This window comes from Pelodiscus sinensis, chromosome 3 (assembly GCF_049634645.1).
Source record: "Pelodiscus sinensis isolate JC-2024 chromosome 3, ASM4963464v1, whole genome shotgun sequence".
NCBI lineage: Eukaryota > Metazoa > Chordata > Testudines > Trionychidae > Pelodiscus > Pelodiscus sinensis.
In genome coordinates this window covers 130218056-130242227 of record NC_134713.1, presented here as the reverse complement: position 1 = coordinate 130242227, position 24172 = coordinate 130218056, and the positions used below count along the sequence as shown (strand labels likewise).

Below are 24172 nucleotides of genomic sequence, written 5' to 3'. Positions count from 1 at the left end.
TGTCTTCCAGTTGTTTTGGAGTCCTTTGCTATGAAAGTTGATAAATACTTTGGGTATGTCTACACTACCCCACTAGTTCGAACTAGCGGGGGTAATGTAGTCATCCGCAGTTGCAAATGAAGCCCGGGATTTGAATTTCCCGGGCTTCATTTGCATGAAGCCGGCCAACGCCATTTTTAAATGCCGGCTAGTTTGGACCCCGTGCCACACGGCTACATGCGGCACGGACTAGCTAGTTCAGATTAGTGGAACGAGGAGTACAGCTAGTTTGGATTAGAAGCCTAATCCGAACTAGCTAGTCCGTGCCGCGTGTAGGCGCGCGGCACAGGGTCTGAACTAGCCGGCATTTAAAAATGGCGCCTGCCGGCTTCATGCAAATGAAGCCCGGGAAATTCAAATCCTGGGCTTCATTTGCAACTGCGGATGACTACATTACCCCCGCTAGTTCGAACTAGCGGGGTGGTGTAGACATACCCTTGCATATTTACACTGTGTTGGTGAATTGAAAGATTTCTGCCAATTTGTCGACCTTGAGTATTTTACATTGCTAGAGTAAGATAGCACATGACTTCCTTCTCTGGGATCAGCTCTAGAGAGAACGTAGTTGATTTTTGATGGGCGCAAGGCATATTTTCTCACTTAAGACACATGCCCAACACTGTTCAAGAAAGTCTTCAGTGACACTTGCACAAAGCTGTGGCTTGCCTTGGCTAGTGAGCAAACAGCCACCTTTCCGAAGACGGCAGAGGCAAGCGAGAAAAATGACTCATTGGTGACAGAAGTTATACTTCATATTCATCCCCTTCAAAATAATTTAGCATCAGGCTCAGAGAAAGATTTATCACATCAGACAAAAACACCCTGCTGCAGTCTTTGGTTGAGGGTGAGGAAATTAAAGAACAGGAATTTTACAATGTAGTCAAGAATTTTTATTCAACATTTCTAACATATTTTAAATACTGGAAACCTGCCTTTGAGTGCACAGAAAATTTGAGTGGGTCTTGTTGAGAAGAATGCTGATGTGGGATAACATACAAAGCAGTTTTGCCTTTGCTGCACAAGAATTCCCATCCTAGATGAGATGAGAATAGATGAGAACCAATTTTTTGACAAATGGACAAATGCAAACCCAATAATATCCTGTCACCTGTCTGACTGGAACACTCAGAAACCCCCATTTCTGAAAGGTGGTGAAACATTTTTCAAGAGATGGATAATAAGCTTTATAATACTCAGATCTGGCAAAGGCAGTTAAGTTAATGTTGTGTTTGTCGGGCACCGGAACCCCTGTTGAACGTGTCATTTCAGTAATGAATGCAGTTTGATCACCTGAAAAAACATGACTCATTGTTTCTACCATGCCTCCCTCCCCCCACTCTCTGTAAGCAGCCCCAATCCCTGCTTTGTTTGTGTGAGTGAATTTTGCCCTAGATTATGCTGCTTTTTATGACAAGTTGCTAAAAAAACAAGTCGGTCCTTCAAAAAGTTGATTTACATGACATACAGTCCACCAGACACATCACACAGCGGAGGACAGCAAGATGAGGACAAGGCAGGTACTTCTAAACAGCAGTAACCACTTAATTGTAAATATATATATATATATATTATTTTTTCCTATTATTAGTTACTAGAGGATTTACCCAGTGTTTTACAGGTCCTTGTGGAGATTAGAATAGGAGGGGGTAGGGATGTGCAGGGCAGGCGACTCAAGGCAGGGAACTCAGGATGGGTCTACACTGCACCGTAACTCGAAATAAGAGACACAATTTGAGCTATGCAAACGCATATCTTATTTCCATGCTATTTCAAAATAGCTTAATTTGTCTTTTGGTGCTGTCTACACAGTGCCAAATTTCGAATAAAGCGTTATTCCAAAACATCCATTACTCCTCGTAGAATGAGATTTACAGGGTCGTCAGAATAGCGAGCTTGAAATAACAGGCTTGCTACGAAGACTCAGGATACTCCGGTATCCTGAAACATTGAAATGTAGATGTACCCTTAGAAAAGAGGAGACTGAGGGGGGATAGGATAGAGGTCTATAAAAGCATGAGTGGGGTGGAGAGGGTGCATCAAGAAAAGTTCTTCATTAGTTCCCATAATAGAAGGACTAGAGGACACCAAAGGAAAGGAATGGGTAGCAGGCTTCAAACTAGTAACAGAAAGTTGTTCTTCACAAAACAAATAGTCAACCTGTGGAACTCCTTGCTGCAGGAGGCTGTGAAGGCTAGAACTAGAACAGAGTTTAAAAAGAAGTGAGATAAAGTGATGGAGGTTGGGTCCATGGAGTGGTATTAGCCAGGGGGTAGGAGTGGTGTCCCTGCCCAAAGTTTGTGGAAGGCTGGAGAGGGATTGCATGAGACAAATGGCTTGGTCACTGTCTTCGGTCCATCCTCTCCAGGGTCCCTAGGGTTGGCCGCTGCCGGCAGACAGGCTACTGGGTTAGATGGACCTTTGGTCTGACTCAGTACGGCCATTGTATGCTCAGGGTCGGGGATCTCAGTGGACCACCTTGATTTTCATGCACACCTGCTCCTGGGTGGCCAGGCTGGCAGCTCTCCTGCCCTAGACAGCCACTTTCCTGTGCCTAGTGCGGAGGTCGTGGACGAGGTCCACGATGTCCGCACTAGACCAGGCGGGTGCCCGCCTCTTGCGGTCCCGGGCAAGCTCCCGGGAGCCGCCAGCCTGGTCCCGGGAAGAGGGGGAGGGCTGGGGGGCATCGGGTGGCTTCTGTCGAGCCGTGCCAGGTGCAGGGTCTGCTAGCTGGGTGCTGGCAGGCTTGCACCTGGCATGGGCATCGTAGCCAGCCCGTGCCCCTTTAAGGGGTCCGGGGCCGGGAGGGGGGCAATAGAGTTTCCCTGGTGTTGGCCAGAGTGGCCACCAGGGAAAGTTGGCCAGGGCCACCAGTGCTACACACCCCTAAATTCGAACTAGTAAGTTCGAACTAGGCTTAGTCCTCGTAGAATGAGGTTTACCTAGTTCGAACTAAGCGCTCCGCTAGTTCGAATTAAGTTCGAACTAGCGGAGCGTTAGTGTAGCGCCTATCAAAGTTAATTCGAACTAACGTCTGTTAGTTCGAATTAACTTTGTAGTGTAGACATACCCTATGGGATTACTTCCCTCTGCTTTGGCTTATTGCTTTTCTTTCCTAAGACTTGCATATTCCTTACCAACACAGAGACTGAAAGAAATGCTGTTGTGTCCTTGCAAGTGTCATCTCGGTACAAATACAACACCTGCCAGGAGGCATGCAATCATACATGCTGCATTCAGTGTTATAAACTCAGCAGTCCCAGCTCTGCTTCTGGATATCCGCATGTATTATTTTTACTCTTGAAAGGGCTTTTTTAATGGGTTTTTTTAATGGCTTTATTGTCCTGAGTTGAGAGTATGTTTGGGTATGTCTACACTACCACCCTCGTTCGAACTAGGGTGGTAATGTAGGCAACCGCAGTTGCAAATGAAGCCCGGGATTTGAATTTCCCGGGCTTCATTTGCATCTCGCCAGGCGCCGCCATTTTTAAATGTCCGCTAGTGCAGACTCCGCTAGTGCGGACTCCATGCGGCACGGACTAGGTAGTTCGGACTAGGCTTCCTATTCCGAACTACTGTTACTCCTCGGAAGGAAGCCTGGACTGAACTACCTAGTCTGTGCCACGTGTAGCCGCATGGCACGGAGTCCACACTAGCGGACATTTAAAAATGGCGGCGCCCGGCGAGATGCAAATGAAGCCCGGGAAATTCAAACCCCGGGCTTCATTTGCAACTTCGGTTGCCTACATTACCACCCTAGTTTGAACTAGGGTGGTAGTATAGACATACCTTTTGTTAGATGTGTCCCCCTCTCATTGCCTCTCACAAAACTCCCATGTTTGCTGTGCCTGTTCACTAGCTATGCAAAAGAATAACTAGCCAACACAATAGCAAAACCTGTGTACAACAGAAAAATCAACGTGCCAGTAGTGGAAAAAGAACATATCACACGCTCACCTCCTCAAAGGCCCTAGCCAAGAAGGGTACTTGGCAGCATGCTCCAAAGGTCAACACATTTTGGTCATTTCAAATCCAAGTGGGCAGTATATTTCAGGGTCAAAATTTAAATCGCCAAATTTCCTAGGTCAAATTCACTACTGATATAAGCAGTTCTAATGAGGTCATTGCAAAGCTTCACAGTGTGCGAGGATACTGCCTTGCTGTCCAGGGTGTGCACGTTCTGCCCCCTCTTTCTGCATCGGAACAAATAGGCAAGAATTCTTCTAACACTGGAGATGAAGAGGCAATTGGGCCCATGTGTGACCATGAGGGTTATGTATATTGCTCCACTCTCTCTTCTGTCAGCCTGAAGTCAATTTCAGGAGATTGAGTAAAAGATTTGGGCCAGTATCTTTTTTTATATATGTTTTATACCAGTTCACTAATCTCTAGCAATCATGGCACTCATTTCTCTGCAGCCACTTCATTATAGTGCAGTCTATGGCGATAGAGAAGTGGGTCTCAAAGTGTGGTCCGCAACCATCTGGCAGGTGGGCCGTGGGCTCAGGGCTCACCCTTACCTCTGGAGCAGGGAGCCTGTGTTGGTGCTTCAACCATGTGCAGTTGGAGCACCAGCTTCACACTGGCATGGGGAGAGGTGAGCATCGTGGACTGGATCCGGCTCTCAGGGGCAGGAAGCAGCTCCACGCTCTGCCACTTCTCCTTCCCTCAGCTGGAGGAACAACAGTGCAGGAAAACTGTTTGCCTGGAGGCTTTCCCCGATGCTCCCATTAGCCAGAATCATGGCTAATGGGAGTGCTGAGGGGTGGGGGGTGACCGGAAGCCTGGAGCCAGGTAAGTGCCCCCAATCTGTCTCATGCCTAGACCTCATAGCCTCAACCCCTCAAGCAACCTCCTCATGCCGAGACCCTGCACCCTCACCCTACCTCCCAGCCAGCCCCCCCCACCCATTCCTCTCCTGCACCCAACTTCCTGGCCATCCCCCCACTCTCAGCCCACTATTGCACCCTACCTCCCAGCCAGGCCCCGCACCACCCCTCTCTCCTGCTCCCATTTTGTCATGGGTGGTTGGCTGGTTGTCCACAGAAAGGTCTGCATTGATCAGGGTGGGCTGTGGGCCAGAAGGTTTGAGAATCTCTGCAATAGAGAGAGCAGGCTGCTGTTTTCTCTTCCCAAGCTTTCATACTATGCTGCTGCCACTGGAGAAGGAGTGAGGCCTGCCCTGAACCTCCCTTTCTGCACCTACTACTTTTAGAAGTTTCTGTCACACATGGATGGGTATCACTTCAGCCATTTTGGCTAGCTAAATATACGTCTGTCTGGAAGTCGGAGGGATTTCTTTAGTTTGTAATAATAGTGTGTGCTGCTGAACTATGTCATACCTCCACAGCTTCCCGAGCCAATCCTCCTCTGTAGGGGAAGTGGACAGCCTTGACAAATCAGATTATAAAAGGCAGCCTTGGAAAAATGTCATGGAGATTTACTGACTCATCCTTTACTCTCGTGATGATAAAAATATTTTACTTTTCCATCGGAATTTTAAATGTTTGCCTCTGTTGAGTGGGTGAGTAGTTCTTTGCAAGGCTGATCTATATGACATTTAACAGCTGTTCAAATGGAACCATAACTAAAGATGGAAACATTTTTAATTGGGGGCACATACCTGTGTTAATCTGTGAACAGCTGCCTCTGCAATGTATTTTTATTACCACCTCGTCCTGAGTTGTTGTTATTTTCCTCTGTTGCATGTCTGCATGGCAACACTTGAATTGTCATGCTTTTTATTCCCGCTGGACAATAAAGCACAGTATTGTCCTAATTAAAGGAAACACATTATTTTGTCTTATTAGCTACTACTGTGGTACAGGAATGGAAATTGACACAAGGAAGATTAAAACAGGTTTTTTTGGGTTTTTTTGCAATAGAGATTAGTTGAAAAGGTGGCAATTAAGTTAGGTACTACTGCATGTCTGTTATCTGAGCTGACTGGTCACAAGTGGGTGTTCTGTGAATATTATAGTAGTTCATGACAATCAAATAAAATTAATGGATGGTGTAGTAGTAATTGATATGAAAACAGGCTTAGTCAAAGGGTATTTAGTGATTCATCATAGCCAAAAATAATCATAGCTAGACTTTCATGCTAAACTCTTCCTCGCCCTCCCCTAGCCTCAAACTTCCTTTCTTTAACACTGCCTTGACTTAGAAAAATAATCTTTTGTAGCCCAGTCCAAAACATTTTAAACATCTTACAGGGTTCACTGCAGCCAATAGACACAAACAACGCTTGCGTCATTTGATCATGCACTATTATCTATATCCACCAACATACCATAATAGAAGAGGACAGGTCACTAACATGGAGGATTTCTGGATCATTTGGTAAACTGAATGCAGACATTTTAATTCAGCTCAATGTAAACATACACTGTCAGGAACAAAAAATGCAGGTCATACTTGCAGAAGGGGAAGAGTCTCTCCTGAGAAGTAGTGACTCTAGAAAAGATTTGGAGATCATGGTAGCTAATCAGCTGAATATGTGTTAGTCTTTTTGCCATGATGTCACATGGGTAATGGGATCCTTGGATACTTATGGAGAAATGTCAACTAGGAATAGAGAGCTTTTTTTTACTTCTTATCAGCTATTTCTGGATTACCGTGTCTGGTACTGATGCCCACAATTCAGAAAAGATGTTGATAAATTGAGGAAGGTTTAGAGAAGATACATGAGAATGTTTAATGGATTGGAAAGCCTGCCTTGTGATGGACTCAAAGAGTGCAATATATTTAGCTTAGCAAGAACAAAGTTAAAGGGTGACTTGATCTCAGCCTACAAGTATTAACACAGGGAACAAATATTTGATAATGGGCTCTTCAATCGAACAACAACAACGAAAACAGGTTGAACATGATCCAGTGGATGGAAGTTGAATCGAGACAACTTCAGACTGTAAATTCTAAACATTGAGGCTGTGTTTACACTGGCCGCCTATTACGAAATAGGCATGCTAATGTAGCACTCTTCCCAAGTGCTACATTTGCATCCCTATTCCGTAATAGGGGCCAATGTAGACGTAGCCTGAGAGAAATTAACTACTGAAAGAGCTTACCAAGAGCCATGGTGGATTCTCCATCACTTGCAATTTTTAAATCAAGATGGGATTTTTGTTAAAAAATATATACTAAACGATTTATATTGGGACAGTTCTATGGCCTCTACTGTACAGGAGATCAGACTAGATTATCACACTGGTCCCTTCTGCCTTGATATCTCTGAACCCATACATTCAGTGGCATAGGCGTCAGAATCCTGTGTGCATCATCTCTCTGCTTTAAGCAAAAGTGATCCAGCTAACCCTACATTGGCCCTTCTGTGATCCCCTGGAGATGTAGAGCAGGGTTTTATCCCTTAGAAATAAGAAAGAAATATTACCCTTTTAATGTTCAGAATATTCTGATATTTTTCTTTTCATTTTGGTTTTGGTATTATTGAGTGGCTCAAAATACCTAAGGATTTCATTTTTATTTTCCCAGCTTGACTCTACTGGCAGTATATGCTAGTGAAGTTCTTGTCTTCTGGAGATTGGGCGTTCAGGAGTATAAATAACATGTGAAGTTCTTACCGCTCTTTGTTTAAGGCTCTCGTTTCCCATATATAAACTTGGCCCTACCATCTCCAAATGTGCATTGTGTCTTGCATAAAGAGCATGATCCTCATGTTGAGAGAACTAGTTGTCTTCTCCAGACTGAAATGGCATTGTAGTGGTGCCGTAGTCCACTCCAGCAGGGAGAGAGTTACAAACAAGCCAGAATAGGCTTGTGCAGGCCTGGCCAATTATGTTGAGGAGCAGTTTCCCAATTAGGATCAGGGTGGAGCCTTTAGAAGGCTGCAAAGACTGAAAGGAACATACTTGCTCCAGAAGTGGAGCAGGAGAGACCTGGCTGCCTCGGAAGCTAGAGGGTACCTGAGACAGAGCAGGGTTGGGGAAAAGCAGGCCGAGCAGAGGAGCTCTGGCCTAACCCAACTCCTAGGCTGCAGGCCTGAAATGGGAGCCTGAGAACTACTAAGGATGCAGGGAGGCAGCCCAAAGCAAGAGAAGGCAGAAGGTCCACACTCCCTTGCCAATGATGAGTGTCAGTTTCTGACTGCAATTTGCCCGAGGCAGAGGCTAGGTGATGACTAGCAGTGGGTCATTGAGGAAAATTGGATAAAAGGGATTGGGGTCACAGTGAGAGGAAAACCCCATAGTGCAGGGGCAGTGTTGTGGGGCAGTACTGTGAGGAAAGGGGATTCTGGGCCAGAAGGGATGTAGGGCCTGAAGTAGCTCAGAAAACAGGTAACTGAGGGCAAGACACTGGTTAACAGGGAGTGCTCTAGAACTATAAAAGCTAGTACCCAAAGAGACCAGCAGGAGGCTCTGTGCCAATGAGTCGACCCCACTACAGGCATGTAAAACCAAGCAACCCAAGTCAAAGTTTAAATCCTAATACCAATATTTGCCAAATATTTTGTGAAATTAAAAATAGTGGGGTATGCTAGTGGGGGAGGAGAGTATGTGACGCAATAGGCTGCAATAAGATTTAACTCCTTGTCTCTGGGGCTATCTTCCTTTCCATAACTGATCTTTTTACATTTCTTTTTTCTTCTTTTTTTCTGCTTTGAAGGTGGGAAGTTTCTTCAAGAAATTGTAAGTCATGTCCTACTTTTCCCACGTATGTTTCAGAACATCATTGTTTTTGCTGGTAAAACAGCAAAAACAATGATGTTGTGAAATATACGTGGAAAAGTGGGACCTATATTACAATATCTTGAAGAAACTGATATGTATAAAGTAAACCCATGAAGCTTTGAGGAGATACACCAATGCATATCATGTTGGCAGAAGACGTTGGGTTGCCATTATAGTTGATAGTTGATTATACTGAAAAAACAAATGGGAATATAAGAAATAAAAAATGCCCATTATGTCAAGCGATATATAGTATCAAAGGTAGCCAAGGCAAAATACGGCCTCCAGTCAGGGGCAGAAATAGAGCTGTGTTTTCACAGAGCTACTTCATGTTCACAAGATCTGCATTCTTTCAAAATGTAGTACCAGTTGTGGTTCTTAATTTGTTCATAGCTTGTATGCCAAAAACATAGAAAAGATTAAAATTTCATGGTTCATTCTGCTTCTTATTTTTATTTAGCTGTTTGGGTGAAGAGAGAACAATGCAGGTAGAAGCAGATTAATTAGCAATTATTTTGCTGAGCAGTGTAATATTGCCCTGCCATCTGCTACACCATTACTGGAAGAGTGTTCTTGATGACACACTCATTAAACATTGGTCTCTCCCCACACTCTTTCAAAGTCAATTAAAATAAACAAATTAAGGCCCCTTTAGTTCTAAGTAACATCATCCAAAAAGGGTTCTAATGTGATTTGATTAACCCACTTCAAATTCAACACTTTCAGATAATTTGGATTAATTTTGGGGTGTTCTGAGTAGACAAGCCTAAAGAAAGTAATATTGCATTTGGATGTTAGTAGACTTTTGCTGCAACATGTTTTGAATCTTAATTCTGTTATAATAAAGATTTTTGTTTGGGATGGAAATAAAACCTATATAACTACATTTCATGAGTTAGCTCAAAATGTAATTGGAAGCTCCCCCGCATCCTCATCAAATAGGGTTCCAGCCTGTAGGCCTGTTTGACTGTAGAATCTGGAATTGGTTGCAGTAATAAAATCGGTTCCCAAGGTGTGTCGCTGCCTGGAAAAGGAATCCAGGTCTCAGAACTTCAGCTGCATGTGCACATTGTAAGTGCTGAATGCCAAGTCTTTATCACGTAGGGTAAGTCTACATTACATTTCTGTATTGGCAGAGAAGCGTTGGTGTGGCTGTGCTACGACTGTAGCATTTCTGCTGAAGACCCACTATACCAATGGGAGAGCACGCGCCTGTCGACATAATTAGTCCAGCTGAGTGAGAAGCGGAAGCTATGCTGGCAGCAGAGCATCCCCCACCAACATAGAGCCAGCATGGACAGTGCAAAATTAGTGTCACTTGGGGAGTGGGCGGGAGAGGGCTTTTTCACACCCCTGAGTGAGGGAAGTTATTTCAGATTAGGCTGTGGGTTAGACCTGCCCTTACTCTCAACTAGCTTCTATACCTGCTGTCATTTCACTGCTGAACAGGAGAAGCAAAAGTAAAATGATCAATTATAATTTAAATGGCTAAAACGCAGCTTACCACTCTCACACTGGGTCCAGGAGAGAATTTACATTACCAATGTGGACCTGATTTTCCCTTTTAGACACATAGGGAACAAAATGCTTTAAATACACTTTAAAAGATACTGTAAACTGTTTCCTTTTATCCCACCTAGTCTTCAGAATTTGCAAGGGGCGAGGCACCCAGTGAGTGTGGTTTTGGTCAGGACAGAGGTTCCATAGAAGGAAGAGGCACCCAAATGTTGTTTAAAAAAACAGTTGTCTCTGAGACTCTGACTGCTGAACAACCATCACAAAGGATATTGCCTGTAACCATAGCAGCCAGCTCAGATTTAAAAATGCATAGCACAGAGACAATGGTAGCTGATGACATCAGTAGAAGCAGAGAGTCATCATCCGTATACTATTATAAAAGGGGAGGTATTCATCACACCCTCTGTCACAGAGAACATTTGAGAATACACTGGAGGACTTGAGAAGTTTCTAGAAAATGCCAGAATGAGTGAGAAATTATGAGTTGAGGGGAACCCTGCCCTGTGGTGGGAGTGGGTGCAGCGGCAGGTGGCCTGGTGGACCAGGTTGGGTAGAGTGTTGCTGGGGCCCCTCCCCTCGGGCTGAATTGGTGTGGGTGTGGGACGGGGCTCAGCACCTTCCCAGCAAATGGCCAGCAGGTGTGGTGGGGAGCTGGCAGTGGCAGTGGTATCACACAGATTTGTGCCTGCTGGGGCTGGCAGCTCATGGGCTGGGCCCCCAGGTTGCTCCTGCGCCCCAGAATCGGCCTGTCCTGTGGGGGGAAGGTGGGACAGCAGAGCGTGGTGGGGGGCAGAGCTTCGTAGTCCATCAAGCAGCTGCTGCCGCAGTACGATGACTTCTCCAAGCAGCACATTGGGCCCAGGGACAAAGAGAAGCAGGAGATGCTGTGAGTGGTAGGGGTGATGGTAAGTCCCTGCCTGCTGTGCTCCATCTGTCCCTCCCTCAGCTCCCTGAGCTTGTGCTTCCTGGGTCTTCCCACACCCTGCCATCCTCCACACCTTCCCCCCATGGTGTCTGCTCGTCCGCCACATCCTCCCATCTCTGCCACCCTTCAGCCCGCTGTACCGCAGCCATGTGGAGGGGCTCAGATAGTAAGTATAATAACTGGAATGTAGTTCAGAATCAAAGGAGAAGGTAAACCGAATAGCTTAAAAACAAAAGTTTAGTTGATTACAATAGGAATGCGTACATAGATTGCTGATATGTACCATTTCTAACAGAGCTGCATATGTTGTCAATTCTGCTTTAGCTATCCATGGCTGCTTGCTTTGGAATCAATGAGACACGTTGGAAATAGGGAATCTTGTCATAATCAATCACAAAAATTTACATCATAGTAAAGTGAAGAGGGCTTATGTACATGACAGACAACTGACCCTTTTCAAAGGCAAATCACTCATCCATAGAGGAAGCTAAATTCTGTGTTACACTTTTTAAACCCTGATAAATTCTATCTCCAGTTTTTGTAAGGTGCCTCTAGCTGTCATATCTAATCATTGTACAACAATTGACGATAACACTGCATGCGCCAGTCGCAAGGTATATAAACCTCACTGGCCTGGAAGGGACTAAGGAGCTAGCTTGGCCTGGAGTGTCCACACCTGACTGCACCTGAAAACCATGTCTGGACTGGGAGGATATTAAAGGTTGGAACTCCACTCACATGGGTGGATTGGCCAAGTACTAAGAGAGAATCTACTAGAAATCAGAACTAAACCAAGTATGATTCCATACCTAAAAACATGGCTGGTTAAAAAACTTGCTTTTCAAATTCCAGGGTGTATAGTGCCTTTAGGCAAGATCAAAACTAGAGAGAGAAGAAGGTGTTTGTACTTTCAAAAGGAAAACAATACATACAAGTAGGAACTACATACAAGTAGGAAATGAGGAAGGAAGTCTTGAATACAATAACATTTGGGTCCTCTTTCAGATGAGAAATATTTCATTAAGGATTTATGCTTATTCTAACTTGTGTGGGAAATTAGAAAGCTGAGAATTACAGGCAATAGTGAAGAGTATATTATTTTGGGTGATCTAAACAGTCATAATAAGTTGTGGGGGAATAGGGCAACCGAGACTAACTCAACATTAAAGACATTAGCGGCACAGCTATATCTGCATCTGCACTGCAGTAAGAACTCCCATGTAGTTGCTCTATTCCAATAGAAGAGAGTTCATCCATCGACAGAATTAAATCACCTCCCAACAAGGAGGAAGAAGAAATGGGAACTGATTGTTTCCCTATACTTATTACTTTTCAAAGACAAGTTAAAGTTGCAGGTAATGGAGAACTGCCCACATGGAATTTTAAGAGCCATCTGGGAGCTATTTATGAGTACATGTACTGAATTTGTGAATGATAACAGTGAGTGAAGACCTAGAGAATTTAAACAACCAGATAATAAAAGCGGAATAATAGCAGTTGCTACTGTTACCATATGTAAAACATTGAAGTACACCAAAGCTATCAATACACTTCTGTGATGAAAAAAGGAGTGGCCATCATACCAAAATTAAGAATTAGTGCATCTAAAAGAATATCTGCTATTGCCAAACTAGTAGCAATAGTGCTGGCATTAAACAATGTATCCAGCAGTGGCAGTCATTTTTTCTGACTCAGTATCAGGCCTTATGGCAAGAAAAAAGGATGTCTCCATATGTACAAGTGATTTAATCAGTGAAATTATATTTTTAAGAACAGAGTTAGTACAGATGGGGAATATGTGTAGCATTTGCTCGGATCCAAGTATATCTTGGGATAAAAGGGGAAGCCTACTACAGTAAATTTAAAAGAGCACCAGCCACACATTTGGATCAATGAAAAAAGGGAAAGAATAGTGTCTTAGAGATGAAGATAATGACATACTTCAAGGCTGGGTAGGAAAAATGAAGTGATTTTGTTTAGAGTACTAACTGGCCATTTAAATAAATCTCCTTTGAATAAACGAACACTCTGGCCGTGCCCACACTCAGGGGTTCTTTCGAAAAAAGTAGCCTTTTTTCGAAAGAACTTCCCCTGCGTCCAGACTCAAGCCGCGTTCTTTCGAAATTAAATTGAAAGAACGCGGCTTTTCTTTCGACGGCGGTAAACCTCGTTTCACGAGGAAGAACGCCTTTTTCGAGGGAGATCCGTCGAAAGAACGTGAGTCTGGACGGGGGGAGCCCTTTCTTTCGAAATTATTGACCTCCAGGAACAAGCCCTGGTGGACAATCTGGGCCATGGGTTGCACGTCTGTGGTTCCTGGCTGCAGCCATTCCTTAAAGGGACAGGCGCACCCTCACAGCCACTTGTTGCAGACAAGGAGCCAGAGCACACGGCGACCTTGCTGCAGCATGTCACAGCCCCAAGAGCGTCCTGGCCCTTCCTCGGAGCCTTCTGGGGACCCAGCCAAGGGCTCCAAGCGCCGGGCACCATCCTGGTCCGGCGCAGAGATAAAGAGCCTGCTGGAGCTGTGGGGAGAGGAGGAGGCCTTACAGGCCCTCAAAAGCCGGCGGCGAAACGCCGACATTTATGGCCGCATGGCTGAAGCCCTGGCCCAGAAGGGCCACTACCCCCGCACCCAGGACCAGGTGCGCTCCAAAGTGAAGGAGCTGCGGCAGGGCTACGCCAAAGCCAGGGAGGAGAGCTCCCGGTCTGGGGCAGCCCCCCACTACTGCCCCTACTACTCAGAGCTGGACCAGATCCTGGGTGGCAGTGCAGAAGCACGCACACCACGGAGGTTCGTGCAGTCCGGACTGGCAGACCCGGTGGTGGACGCTCCAGAGCGAGAGCTACAGCAGTCTGGAGACGGGGACATGGGCCCAGAGGAGGAGGACACCGAGGAGACGGCGACCCTCACCCTGGAGCCAGTCACCCAGACCTCTGAGGCCTCCCAGGCGTCATCTGGCGCGGGAGAGGAAGCAGCAGGTGAGTACAGTGAGTTTGTGTCACACCCGGGGGGGGAGGGGGAGGTAGGTGGGTGGGTGCACAGTGGGTGATGCACAAGAGAAACCTGTCATGCTCAGGCTGATGCCCAGGTCACACACACACACACACAGTGTGACCTTCAGAATGTCTGCTTCCCCTGTCTCAAGGGAGAGGGCATGCCCTTTTGGACAGCTGTTGCACACATGACTGATTGTGATAGAAATGTAGCCGTGTTACTCTGATTTGAGGAAGTGGGTCTGGCCCTGGAAAGCTCATCCCCTAATAAACCATCCTGTTAGTATTGTAAGTGCTACAGAGTCCAGTTTATAGGACTGATTGTGTCTTCTTCTTTTCCTCCACAGCCGGACCAGCCGTGGAAGAGGGCCGCAGCATCCCAGCCCCACCTCCATCTCCATCTCCACCTCGGAGACATGGGAGCCGCAGACACAGGCGTGTCTACGCCGACATCCTCCGGCAGCACGTCGAGGCTGTGCAGGAGCAGAACGCCATCCTGCTACAGAGGGCGGAGGCAGAGGAGCGGTGGCGTGATCGGCTCATGAATGAGCTGGTCCTGCAGCGCACGGTGCTGTACGCCACCCTGAGGGAGGTCAGCGGCTTGCCTGCTGCTGTGCCTGGTCCTGCTCCTCCAGCACCCCATGACCCCCCCCTTCCACAACAGATTCCCTTTCCCCCCTTGGACCTCCCTCTCCCCCAGCCCCCCCAGCTCCCCAGCCCCTCTCTCCCCCTGGCCCTCCTCTCCCCCAGGCTTCCACGTCCCAAGAGCCCCCCAGCAGCCAGCCAACCGACAGGTGCATCACCCGGTCCCGTAGCCGGGGAGCACCCCAAACACGAGGCCCAGGCAGGAAAGGGAAATCTGCCAAGCCCCGTTCAACCTGATCCCCTTCCCCCCTCCAGGTTTCCAGTCCCCTTCCCCCCTCCAGGTTTCAATCACCCCCATCACCCCAGTTAAAGCACAAACAAAGGGTTAAAGGAACTGTTTGTTTATTGTATATAGTTTGGCAACAACAAAAATGAAAAAAATTTTTGTTATGTTTGCCACATTGTTTGATAATATGTACAAAATTATAAATAAGTAAAGAGAACATTTTATTTTGAAACACACCCTGGTGTAAGTGATGTGTCCAAACTGGGTCAGGAGATGGGTTGTGGAGGGAAGCTTCTATTGGGGGCCAGGGCCCAGTCCCCAGGCAGAAGCCCCTCAGTGCACTCAGTGGCCTCCACTGGAGAATTGCTCCCGGAGGGCCTCCCGGATGCCAACTGCAGACCGGTGAGCCTGGCGGATGGCAGCTGTCTGGGGCTGGGCAAAGAGCCTCTCCTGGGCATCAGCAGCTCTCCCCCACCCTGGTAGGAAGGCCTCCCCTTTCCTCTCCACGAGGTAATGGAGGACGCAACACGTGGCCACCACCTCGGGGATGTTGGTCTCCCCCATGTCGAGGCGTGTGAGCAAGCACCGGAATCTGCCCTTTAAATGGCCAAACGCACATTCGACCTGGTTGCGAGCCCGGTTAAGGCGAGCATTAAACTGCTCCTTGCTCGCATCCAGCTGGCCGGTGTAGGGCTTCATCAGCCATGGCATCAAGGGATAGGCGGCATCAGCCACTATGCACACCGGCATGTGCACATCCCCAACCGCAAACTGGCGATGGGGGAAAAATGTTCCTGCCTGAAGCCTCCGGTACAGGTACGAGTTCCTGAAGATACGGGCATCGTGTGCCCGCCCTGACCACCCAACACAAATGTCCGAAAACTGTCCACGATGGTCGACCAGGGCCTGGAGGACCATAGAAAAGTAGCCCTTTTGATTGATGAATTGGGCTGCTCGATGGGGCGGTGCACGGATGGCAATGTGTGTCCCATCGAGCGCTCCTCCGCAATTGGGGAAGCCAAGGGCAGCAAAGCCGGCCATGACGCTGTCCAGATCCAGTAGACAGATGAGCCTGTTGAGCAGCTCCGAATTGATGGCCCTCACCACCTGCAGAACGAGACAGACAACAAAGTTTTAGAAGGGGTGCCTTATGTCTTAGGAGGAGAACCCACCGCCCACCTTCCCTCTCAAACAAACAGCCCGGGAATCCCCTCCTCAGAACCACCCCCCCCCCCACAATTCAGGGTGAGTGGAGGAGCTCCCTCCCACTCCCACTCCACTTGGCCCTTCCTGACAGTCTCCCTTCCCCCCACCCCAAACTGTGACTGTCCCCAGACAATGACTTACCTCCATCAAGACTGCCCCGACAGTAGATTTCCCCACTCCAAATTGGTGTCCCACGGAGCGGTAGCTGTCGGGGGTTGCCAGCTTCCAGAGGGCAATGGCGACCCTCTTTTCCAGGGGGATGGCGGGCTGCAGGTGGGTGTCTTGCCGTTGCAGAGCAGGGGCGAGCCAGGTACAGAGCTCCTGGAAAGTGGTCTTTCTCATGCGGAAGTTCCGTAGCCAGTCTTGGTCATCCCAGATCTCCATCACGAGCCGGTCCCACCAGTCAGAGCTGGTGTCAAACCTCCAAACACGCCTGTCCACGAAAAAGTTCGGAGGCAAGGGCAGTGTGGCTGCCGGACGGGGGAACCCCTCGTCCCTCTGGTCTGGGTCCAGCTCGGGAAGGAGCCTCATGATTGTCTCACGAAGATGCAGCAACAGCTGCAGTATGGTGGTGTGGGGCCCTCGCCTGCCCAGGGGCAGCTCTGGCTCCATGCCACAAGTAAGGGTCTGCAAGCAGAAAAACCTCAAAAGAAAAAAGCTGCTGGGGTGTCCCAGGAAGCTGAGCACTCCAAAGCAGCACTGCAGTGCCTTGCAAAATTCCTCGAGGGACAGCAAAGGCAGCTGCAGGAGCAGAGCAACGGGTGTTCAGGAGTGTCCCTCTCACCACGCGTCTCTGCAAAGGGCAGGCAGGCAGCACCCGGAAGGAAATGCTGCCCCCATGCCCTGGCAGAAGCAGTTCCGGGTGGCTTTCAATTTCGAAAGAGCGTCCGGCAGTCTGGACGCTCTTTTTCGAAATAGCGGATCGATCTTTCAATCCGCGCATTGTAGTCTAGACGCGCTCTTCCGAAAGAGCCTCTTTCGAAAGATGCTTTCGAAAGAGGCTCTTTCGAAAGAAGCCTGCAGTCTAGACACAGCCTAAGACAGTGTGCTGTAAGGTAGAGCAAAACACTACATCACCTTTTTGGGGATATGTAAGAGCTTTATAATGAACAGGAAAAGCTTTTAGAGTAATATAAATGATTTAAGATAAGAAAAAGGTACAGAGTTCTTTAGCAAAAGTATCAAGCAAACGAGGTAGTTTTAGACAGGCATTTTTCCATTAACTGGTAGACACTGGGCATAGTGATAAAAAATAACCTGCTAGGTATTTAGGGGTGATAATTGGTGGTGGCTATAGAGTAGCCAATCTGCTTCACCATTATAAAAAGGGGGAAAAGGGAGTTGGAGAAAGCCTGGGAAGGGAACAAACAGTTCAGCTTCTCCAGCCCCATAGAGAGCAATGACAATATGCAGAGCCCCAGCTCCTGTAGAAAGGAGAATCAGATTCCCTTAGCTAAAAGGGAGACCTGAATGAGATTTGCACTGAAGCCTTAGGAAATTATTTAGCTGGAGTCGATGTACCTTAATTCAAGTTTCCCTGCTGTCCCCATAGTGGGAGGCCAACGGGAGCAAATGTTCCCATCGGCTTCTCTAACTCCTCACAGGAGCAGGAGTACAAGCTGACAATGGGAAAGCCCTCTGAGTTTGATTTTTTGGGTCTTTATTAGACCTACTAAATTGAACTCCAGAAGATCGATTGTGCCGGTATTGATCTTCACAGTAGTTTAGACATGGCCTTAAAAAGACAGACCCTGCAGCACCTGCTGGGGGGCAGTGAGAAATGGACTTTGATACATGTGCTCCTCACAAAACTTCTAAAGGCAGCACTCTACCATGCACAGATTTGTGATAATGCCCTAAATGCAGGGGTGGGCAATAATTTTCTCAAGGGGGCCTGTAACGGGTCCACCCACTGGTGAGCACTATGCTGTGGCCAAGTGGTGCTGTGCAGGATTCTTGCCTGGTTGTCCAGTTGCCCTCAAAGTCCTGGAACCTGGGCCTGACTAGCCATGTCCACCATGCTAGTAAGTCTCTGCTTGTGGCTGGTCTTTGGCCAGTGGGTGTGGGTTTTACCCAGATCTAGGCTGAGCAAACACTGGGAGCTAGTCATAGTGCTGATCCCCCCAGTCAGGGTATAGACCTGGCTGGATCAAGCTTCTGAAGGGTTATACCCTCTGCTGGGTCCTGATTGGCTGCCTCAGAGACAGCCACTCTATAGTGTTTGGAGGACCTCTTCTCCACTTCTCCTGCTTGGATGGGGGCCAGCAAGGCCTCCTGTAGGGCCACTTAATGAATTTTGGTATATGGTCATGGACCAGCTCCACCCCGGGAAGAGGCGAGGCCTAGGGCAGAACGGGCAGGGCTGGGGACTAGCTTTCCCCCCAGAATTGTCTGGGACCGGAGGCTTTGAATTAAAAACACAACAAAGAGCTCCCAGCTCTTGGCTCTGCTGGTATTGCATTGTCTGGCAGCCACTTAGGGTTCCTGCAGCTATTTAAAGGGCTTGCGGCTCTAGCCCTATCTGGGGTAGTGCCTCGACTGGGCGCCTTGAGACGTTTAAATAGGATCCTGCTGGCTGAGCCACTGACTGGAAATTTGGTGGCACAAGCAGCAGGTTATAAATAGAAAGCAGTCAGATGCAGTCTGCGGGCCGGATCAAAGTGTTAGGCGGGCCGGATCCAGACCCCGGGCTGCATTTTGCCCAGTCCTGCCTAAATGGCAACTTTTCAGCAAACTTAGTCAAGTGTAACTGAGAGCATCGTTTGGTTCATATATTCTTAAACAAAGTGGCTGATGAACTGGAAGTCACGTGTGAGTATCATATTTGGCATATGCATATCTATCAGTATGCACTTATTCAATAAGGCAATGCAGAATCTTCTCATTGTTTGCTATATGCTCCTGGATTTCAGAATATATATTCAGTGTCTGATACATTTTGCTTTTACCCAGGAAGAATTTGCCAGATAAAGTATTCAGTAAGGTTTCTTTCTGAGGAGAGTTCTTCAACTGAACTATCCTTTCTAGTGTAGATCACAGAAGATCCCAATTTTCATACGTCATTCTTGGAGATGAAAGATGCTGCTTCAAATCTAAACCTCCTGACTCCCCCTGCAGCGAAGTCTAGAAAATACAGAATCTGTTTGGATTGAATTCCTTTGTTTAGGCATATAGGTCTATTCTATTGCAGGCTCAATTTTCCCTTTCAAGCTCTTGATTTTGCATTTTAAGTCCTACCATACTTTCCTGTTTGGCCTTCTTGCTTTGTTCTTTTTGTATCGGATGTTGAGAAAGTAAGCTGCCTATTGAAGAGTTGCCTTTTTGGTGTTTTTAAAACAGCACTATACTTAAGTACATTAGTATGGAGACAAGAAACTTTTGGGCAGTTGGGACTTTTTTCTGTGCAGAAGGTCTATGGCTGATTTGTCAGGTTAATAAATAGCCTTAATCTATTCTTAATTGGATTAAGAAACAGAATTTTCTGCCAGTTGTTCCCCTGCATAAAAAGAATTTGACTGATAGTTTATTTGATTTCTGTTCCTGAAATAATAGTGTAGAGAAGTCTAGGTAACATAATTGCCCCATACATTAGCCTTTTTTTGGTCAGGAGTGGGTTGAGGCATTCTTGCAAAGTGAAATGGCTCTGTTGCCATCAGTATAATCTCAGACAAAAACATGTCATTTTTCTAAAGCTGGTAACACATTGTCCTCAGATTCCCCAGGTTAGAAAAGTTCTGATCTGCTATATAGCTAAGATTCTTTGTGTTTCATTATATTTTATTTTTGGCACTGCAGTGCTTTGAAAAGCTGTTTGATTGACAACTGTAGAATTGGAAGTCCTCTTTTTAGCTGAAGACGTTGTAGGATCAGTATTCTGCCAAAGCATCCAAAGGTTCACTTGGAAAGACTGTGATTAGAGATAGAAGAATCCCTTACTCTTGGCAGCTGCCTTAAACTTCTTTCCTCCTGCTCCCACTATTCTCAGCCTTCCACTAGGTATCTGAAGTGTCCTGGCAAGAGCCACTAATTGCCTCCTCCTACGGCTGTTTCCATTTTCTGGCTGCTTCTGTCCTTCCCACTTTCTGGTCTATCTATACGCAAACTCCTTACAGTCACAGTCTCCTTTCCAGCACCCAAATGGATTCTCGGATACATCCTCTCAGCATCCCTGATTTCTGAAGCTAACCAATGCATTAAAAAGTCATAGCACACAAACACAGCTGTTCTGAGCATCTAAGGCTACGTTGATATTTTAATTGGCACCAGAAAGTCACCTTTCAGTAGCTAATTCTGGCCATCCCAAATATCTTTTTTTAACACTGAAAAATTATGGGATTTTCAAACCAATAACCTGAGCCTTCACAACAAGCTATTATAGCAATAGAACTCAATGTAAGAGATTGAAACTGTGCTTCCATCCCACTCTCTTATGCTTATGGATGGCAGTGCAGCATATAATATGTAAAATCAGCCAGTTTTGGGAGACCTAAGCAATAGTTTAGCAAACAGTGCAGTACAGACATTTTCAGTCTAATCTCTATCAGACCCATTAATATTTTATGGGCTATAGGTTTTCATACTGCCTTCCCGGAAAGAAAGATAAGAGAGAAAGGAAAGGCATATTATTTTGGTATCACCTTGCTAGTCTGTAACATTAGCAGATCCCTTTTGACCAATATTAAATTAATAGACTTGAAGATTTAATAGTCTTGTTTAGAGTTTTTATTCCCATATCTCTCTCATTCACAAATGATAGAGTAAAGGCACATTTAAAGTCCTATCCTTTTTGCATGCAGAACACTCACTGAAGTCACTGCACTTTCAGTACTGCTGACTTCAAGGTCTAATTGGTGTATCCAAAAATCAGAACAGACAAGAAAAGCAATGGCCTTTTGAATTGTTTTGCAGACATAACTAAGGCGTGTTTTAGAGTGTGCGCAAAATTTTGAAAAGTGACTACGTGAATTAAAAGTCAGACACCACCACCATGCTAAGCTAGTTAGGTACTTTTGATTATGTTACTTTGTATTAACCGTTGTATGCATTAGAGATATTTAAAGGGACACTGCCAATTTAAATTTCAATTTAAAAATAATTTCCTTTTTTATTTAGTACTACAGATGTCTCAAAGAGAAATTTGTTTTCCTATGGGATTTATATTTCTCCATTATCTAGGAATTGCTCTAATGGTTCAAACCACTGATCTCCTTTCTCTTTTGACCCTACACCACTAAAGTCAAGGGGAATTCTGCTTTAGATTGCAATGAGAGCAGGATCGCACCCAGCCAGCTCGTCCTCTAATTGAGAAGAGAAACTGAGAAGATACAGATGTGAGAAAACACATTGGGCTGTTTCATTGTATGGTATCACAGTAAAAAAAAGTAAAAGATTATTAAATCACTCCTATTTGTGACATCCTTTCTGTCCTTCCCCTTGCAAATCTAAGCAATCTATGATACATCTTTCTTTAAAAAAGATACCAGTGGATTTCTTCTCCTTTTCACCAAACAAAGATTAATATTATTGAGAGAGTTGCTAGATAACAGTCTTCCAATATTTACTCACACAGTGAAAGAGTAAGGGTATTAAAATGTAAAGACAATACATTTTAAAATAATTACAGGGGATGGGGTGTTTTTGTTTGTTTTAAATAATCTCACATACTCATAGGCACAAGATGTAGAATTTAAAGGCTTATAAATATATGTGAATAACAAGAATACCTGCAGTTATATTAGATAGCAAAAACTTCATATGGGTGCACATGATCATGTTTCAGGGAAGAAGTAGCAATACCCAGGGATCAAGAAACTCTTTCTGTACATGTCGTTCCAAGAATGTCTGTTATGACGGTTTGGTGGTTTCCCCTGAAAAATCTGGTAATGCCAGATACCTGAGGTGCTGGACTGCATCAATCACTTGTCTGATCCAGGATGGCAACTACAATGCCAGTAGATTTAGTACTAACTTGTGAAAGACTGGGGCAGGAAAAGGTGTGTGTAATGGAGGAGAGAGAAGTGGAGTTGTAGTTAGGTCGGCTAAGCAATGAAGTCTCCAATTCTATTTCCCCCTCCCTCAAATGAAGGGAGGATTCTGCTTCAGAGCAGCTAAAAATTCCCACTCATCCTCTTGAAAAATCTAAATAGTCATGATGAGCAGAGTGATGTGCAAACAGGCAAAAGAAAGCAACATGTACAAATTCTCCTGAACTATGGATGAGCCACCCAGATTGTGTGTGTTTCATTCTTGTAGTCAAGACTAACATAAAATTGCAAAAGAGCACAATATTAATCCATCCTTGTCACAACAATTTTTGTTGCAAGCCCAAGAAATAACAGGTTGAACAGAATTCTTTTTCCCATGGTGATGTAGTGACCATAATTTCTAATTCCATAAAGGCTTACTGTTTTGTCTGTGCTAAACTTCTACTTCCAGCCTTTAGTGAGGTGGTACAATATAGATGCGTGCTGTAAAACTAAGAAATGGGACTTCAACCGGGTAATTAAATATTAGGAATTAACAATAATCTAGTCCCCTCCTTTTAAAGTGTGATAGGAACATAAAGAAGAAAACCTATAGGCATTTATCAATTTGAACATAAAACTGTAACAGATTTTTCAGAGTGATGTTATGCATGCCATTGGTCCATCCTTGATAGAGCACTGTCAACATTTAAAATGGCAGAACTTATTGTGTGTTTTATTTCATGGGCATATACTATTCCAGAGCATGGTTTGGCTTGCAATGTTATTTGGCGGGACTGGTGGAGAAAGAGCTTACACTCATAGGCCAAAGAACCTTGTTAGAACTCAACTACTGAAGGAAAAAATGGTGTAAAAAAAATCCCACTCTTATATTAGTATGGCTATGCTGTCCTGAGAGGAGAATTGTAATAATTACAAAGCCTGCAGTCAATATTCTGGGATTTTAATATCTGATACTGAACAATGCCACAGTGTAAATATAAGAATATGTGTGTAATACTTAATATTGTAAATTGTGGCTTTGTTTGCTAAGATGCATTCTTGAATACATTGTCTATCCTGAGGATTGTAGGGAAAGTTCTCATCACACAGGTGCAAGTGATAGGAGTGCCAATACCATCCCATGCTATTTTAACACCCTGCCATCTCCTAGGCCTCTTCTGAATGGCAGAGTTGAACCCCACAAAATGGCACCAATTCTCAGTGAAGAGACTATACTGAGAAATATATGGAGTGAGTGTAGTCATCTGTGACGGCAGTGCTAATATAATGGAAGAGTTGTCAAATGGGAGAGAGGCAATCCTTAAGAAGATAAATCCTTTTCGGGGCTATCTCTATATAAAAGGGGGTGTGTGGGAAAGCTGAGTGTTTACTCACAGAGGATAAGAAGAAATGCCACAAAAAGGTCTCTTGCAGTAAATACAGAAAAGGTTTAATATTTTATCTTTTCTTTCCTTCCCAAACAGTGGAAGCTCTACATCTGGGGACGTTAATGGCAGCTCATGGCTATTTCTTTCCAATCTCAGACCATGTTCTAACACTAAAGGATGATGGCACCTTTTACCGGTTCCAAGTAAGTAAGCTTAAAATGTTCTAGAGATGTTTAAATGAAGGCTTATATTAAGAGTTAGATTCTATTCATTGCAACTGTAAATGTACTGTCCCCTTTCAGTGCTCCAGTTAATGATTTTAATTCATTGTAAACATAAAAAAGTGACTAGCAGTATATCCTGAAACTGTTAATAAATTAAACAGAGAGACACTAAGGGCTATCACAAATATGTACACAAGATTACATGGGAGTAGAAATGTCCCCTTAAGAAATAACAGTAACTCTAATGGTTTGGAAAGTCTAACAGGTGCAATAAAGTGACACACAGAGCATTTCTGAATAGTCCCTCCCTTTGTAAAGATCTAATGGAGTTCTGGGCTTTGGAATGCAACA

At 45.4% G+C, this 24172-nt stretch overlaps 1 protein-coding gene and 1 long non-coding RNA gene across 7 annotated transcripts in view; one reads left to right on the top strand and one right to left on the bottom strand.

Moving 5' to 3' along the window:
* Positions 1-24172, top strand: part of RGS7 (regulator of G protein signaling 7) — a 374326-nt gene that overhangs the window by 262376 nt on the left and 87778 nt on the right. For 4 of the 6 annotated variants that reach the window (XM_075924826.1, XM_075924827.1, XM_075924832.1 and 1 more), the window contains one exon: positions 23694-23800. In XM_075924826.1, coding sequence (XP_075780941.1) covers positions 23694-23800 — 107 coding nt within the window. Of the gene's footprint in view, positions 1-10612; positions 10714-11190; positions 11336-23693; positions 23801-24172 lie in introns of those variants that run through there. The other 2 variants (XM_075924830.1, XM_075924831.1) reach the window with 2 other exon arrangements.
* On the bottom strand, positions 961-10453 carry LOC142827978 (uncharacterized). Its single transcript, XR_012902824.1, has 3 exons — positions 10363-10453; positions 5660-5811; positions 961-1072 (listed from the first exon to the last, which is right to left on the bottom strand). It is a non-coding gene; the product is annotated as an uncharacterized LOC142827978 (long non-coding RNA).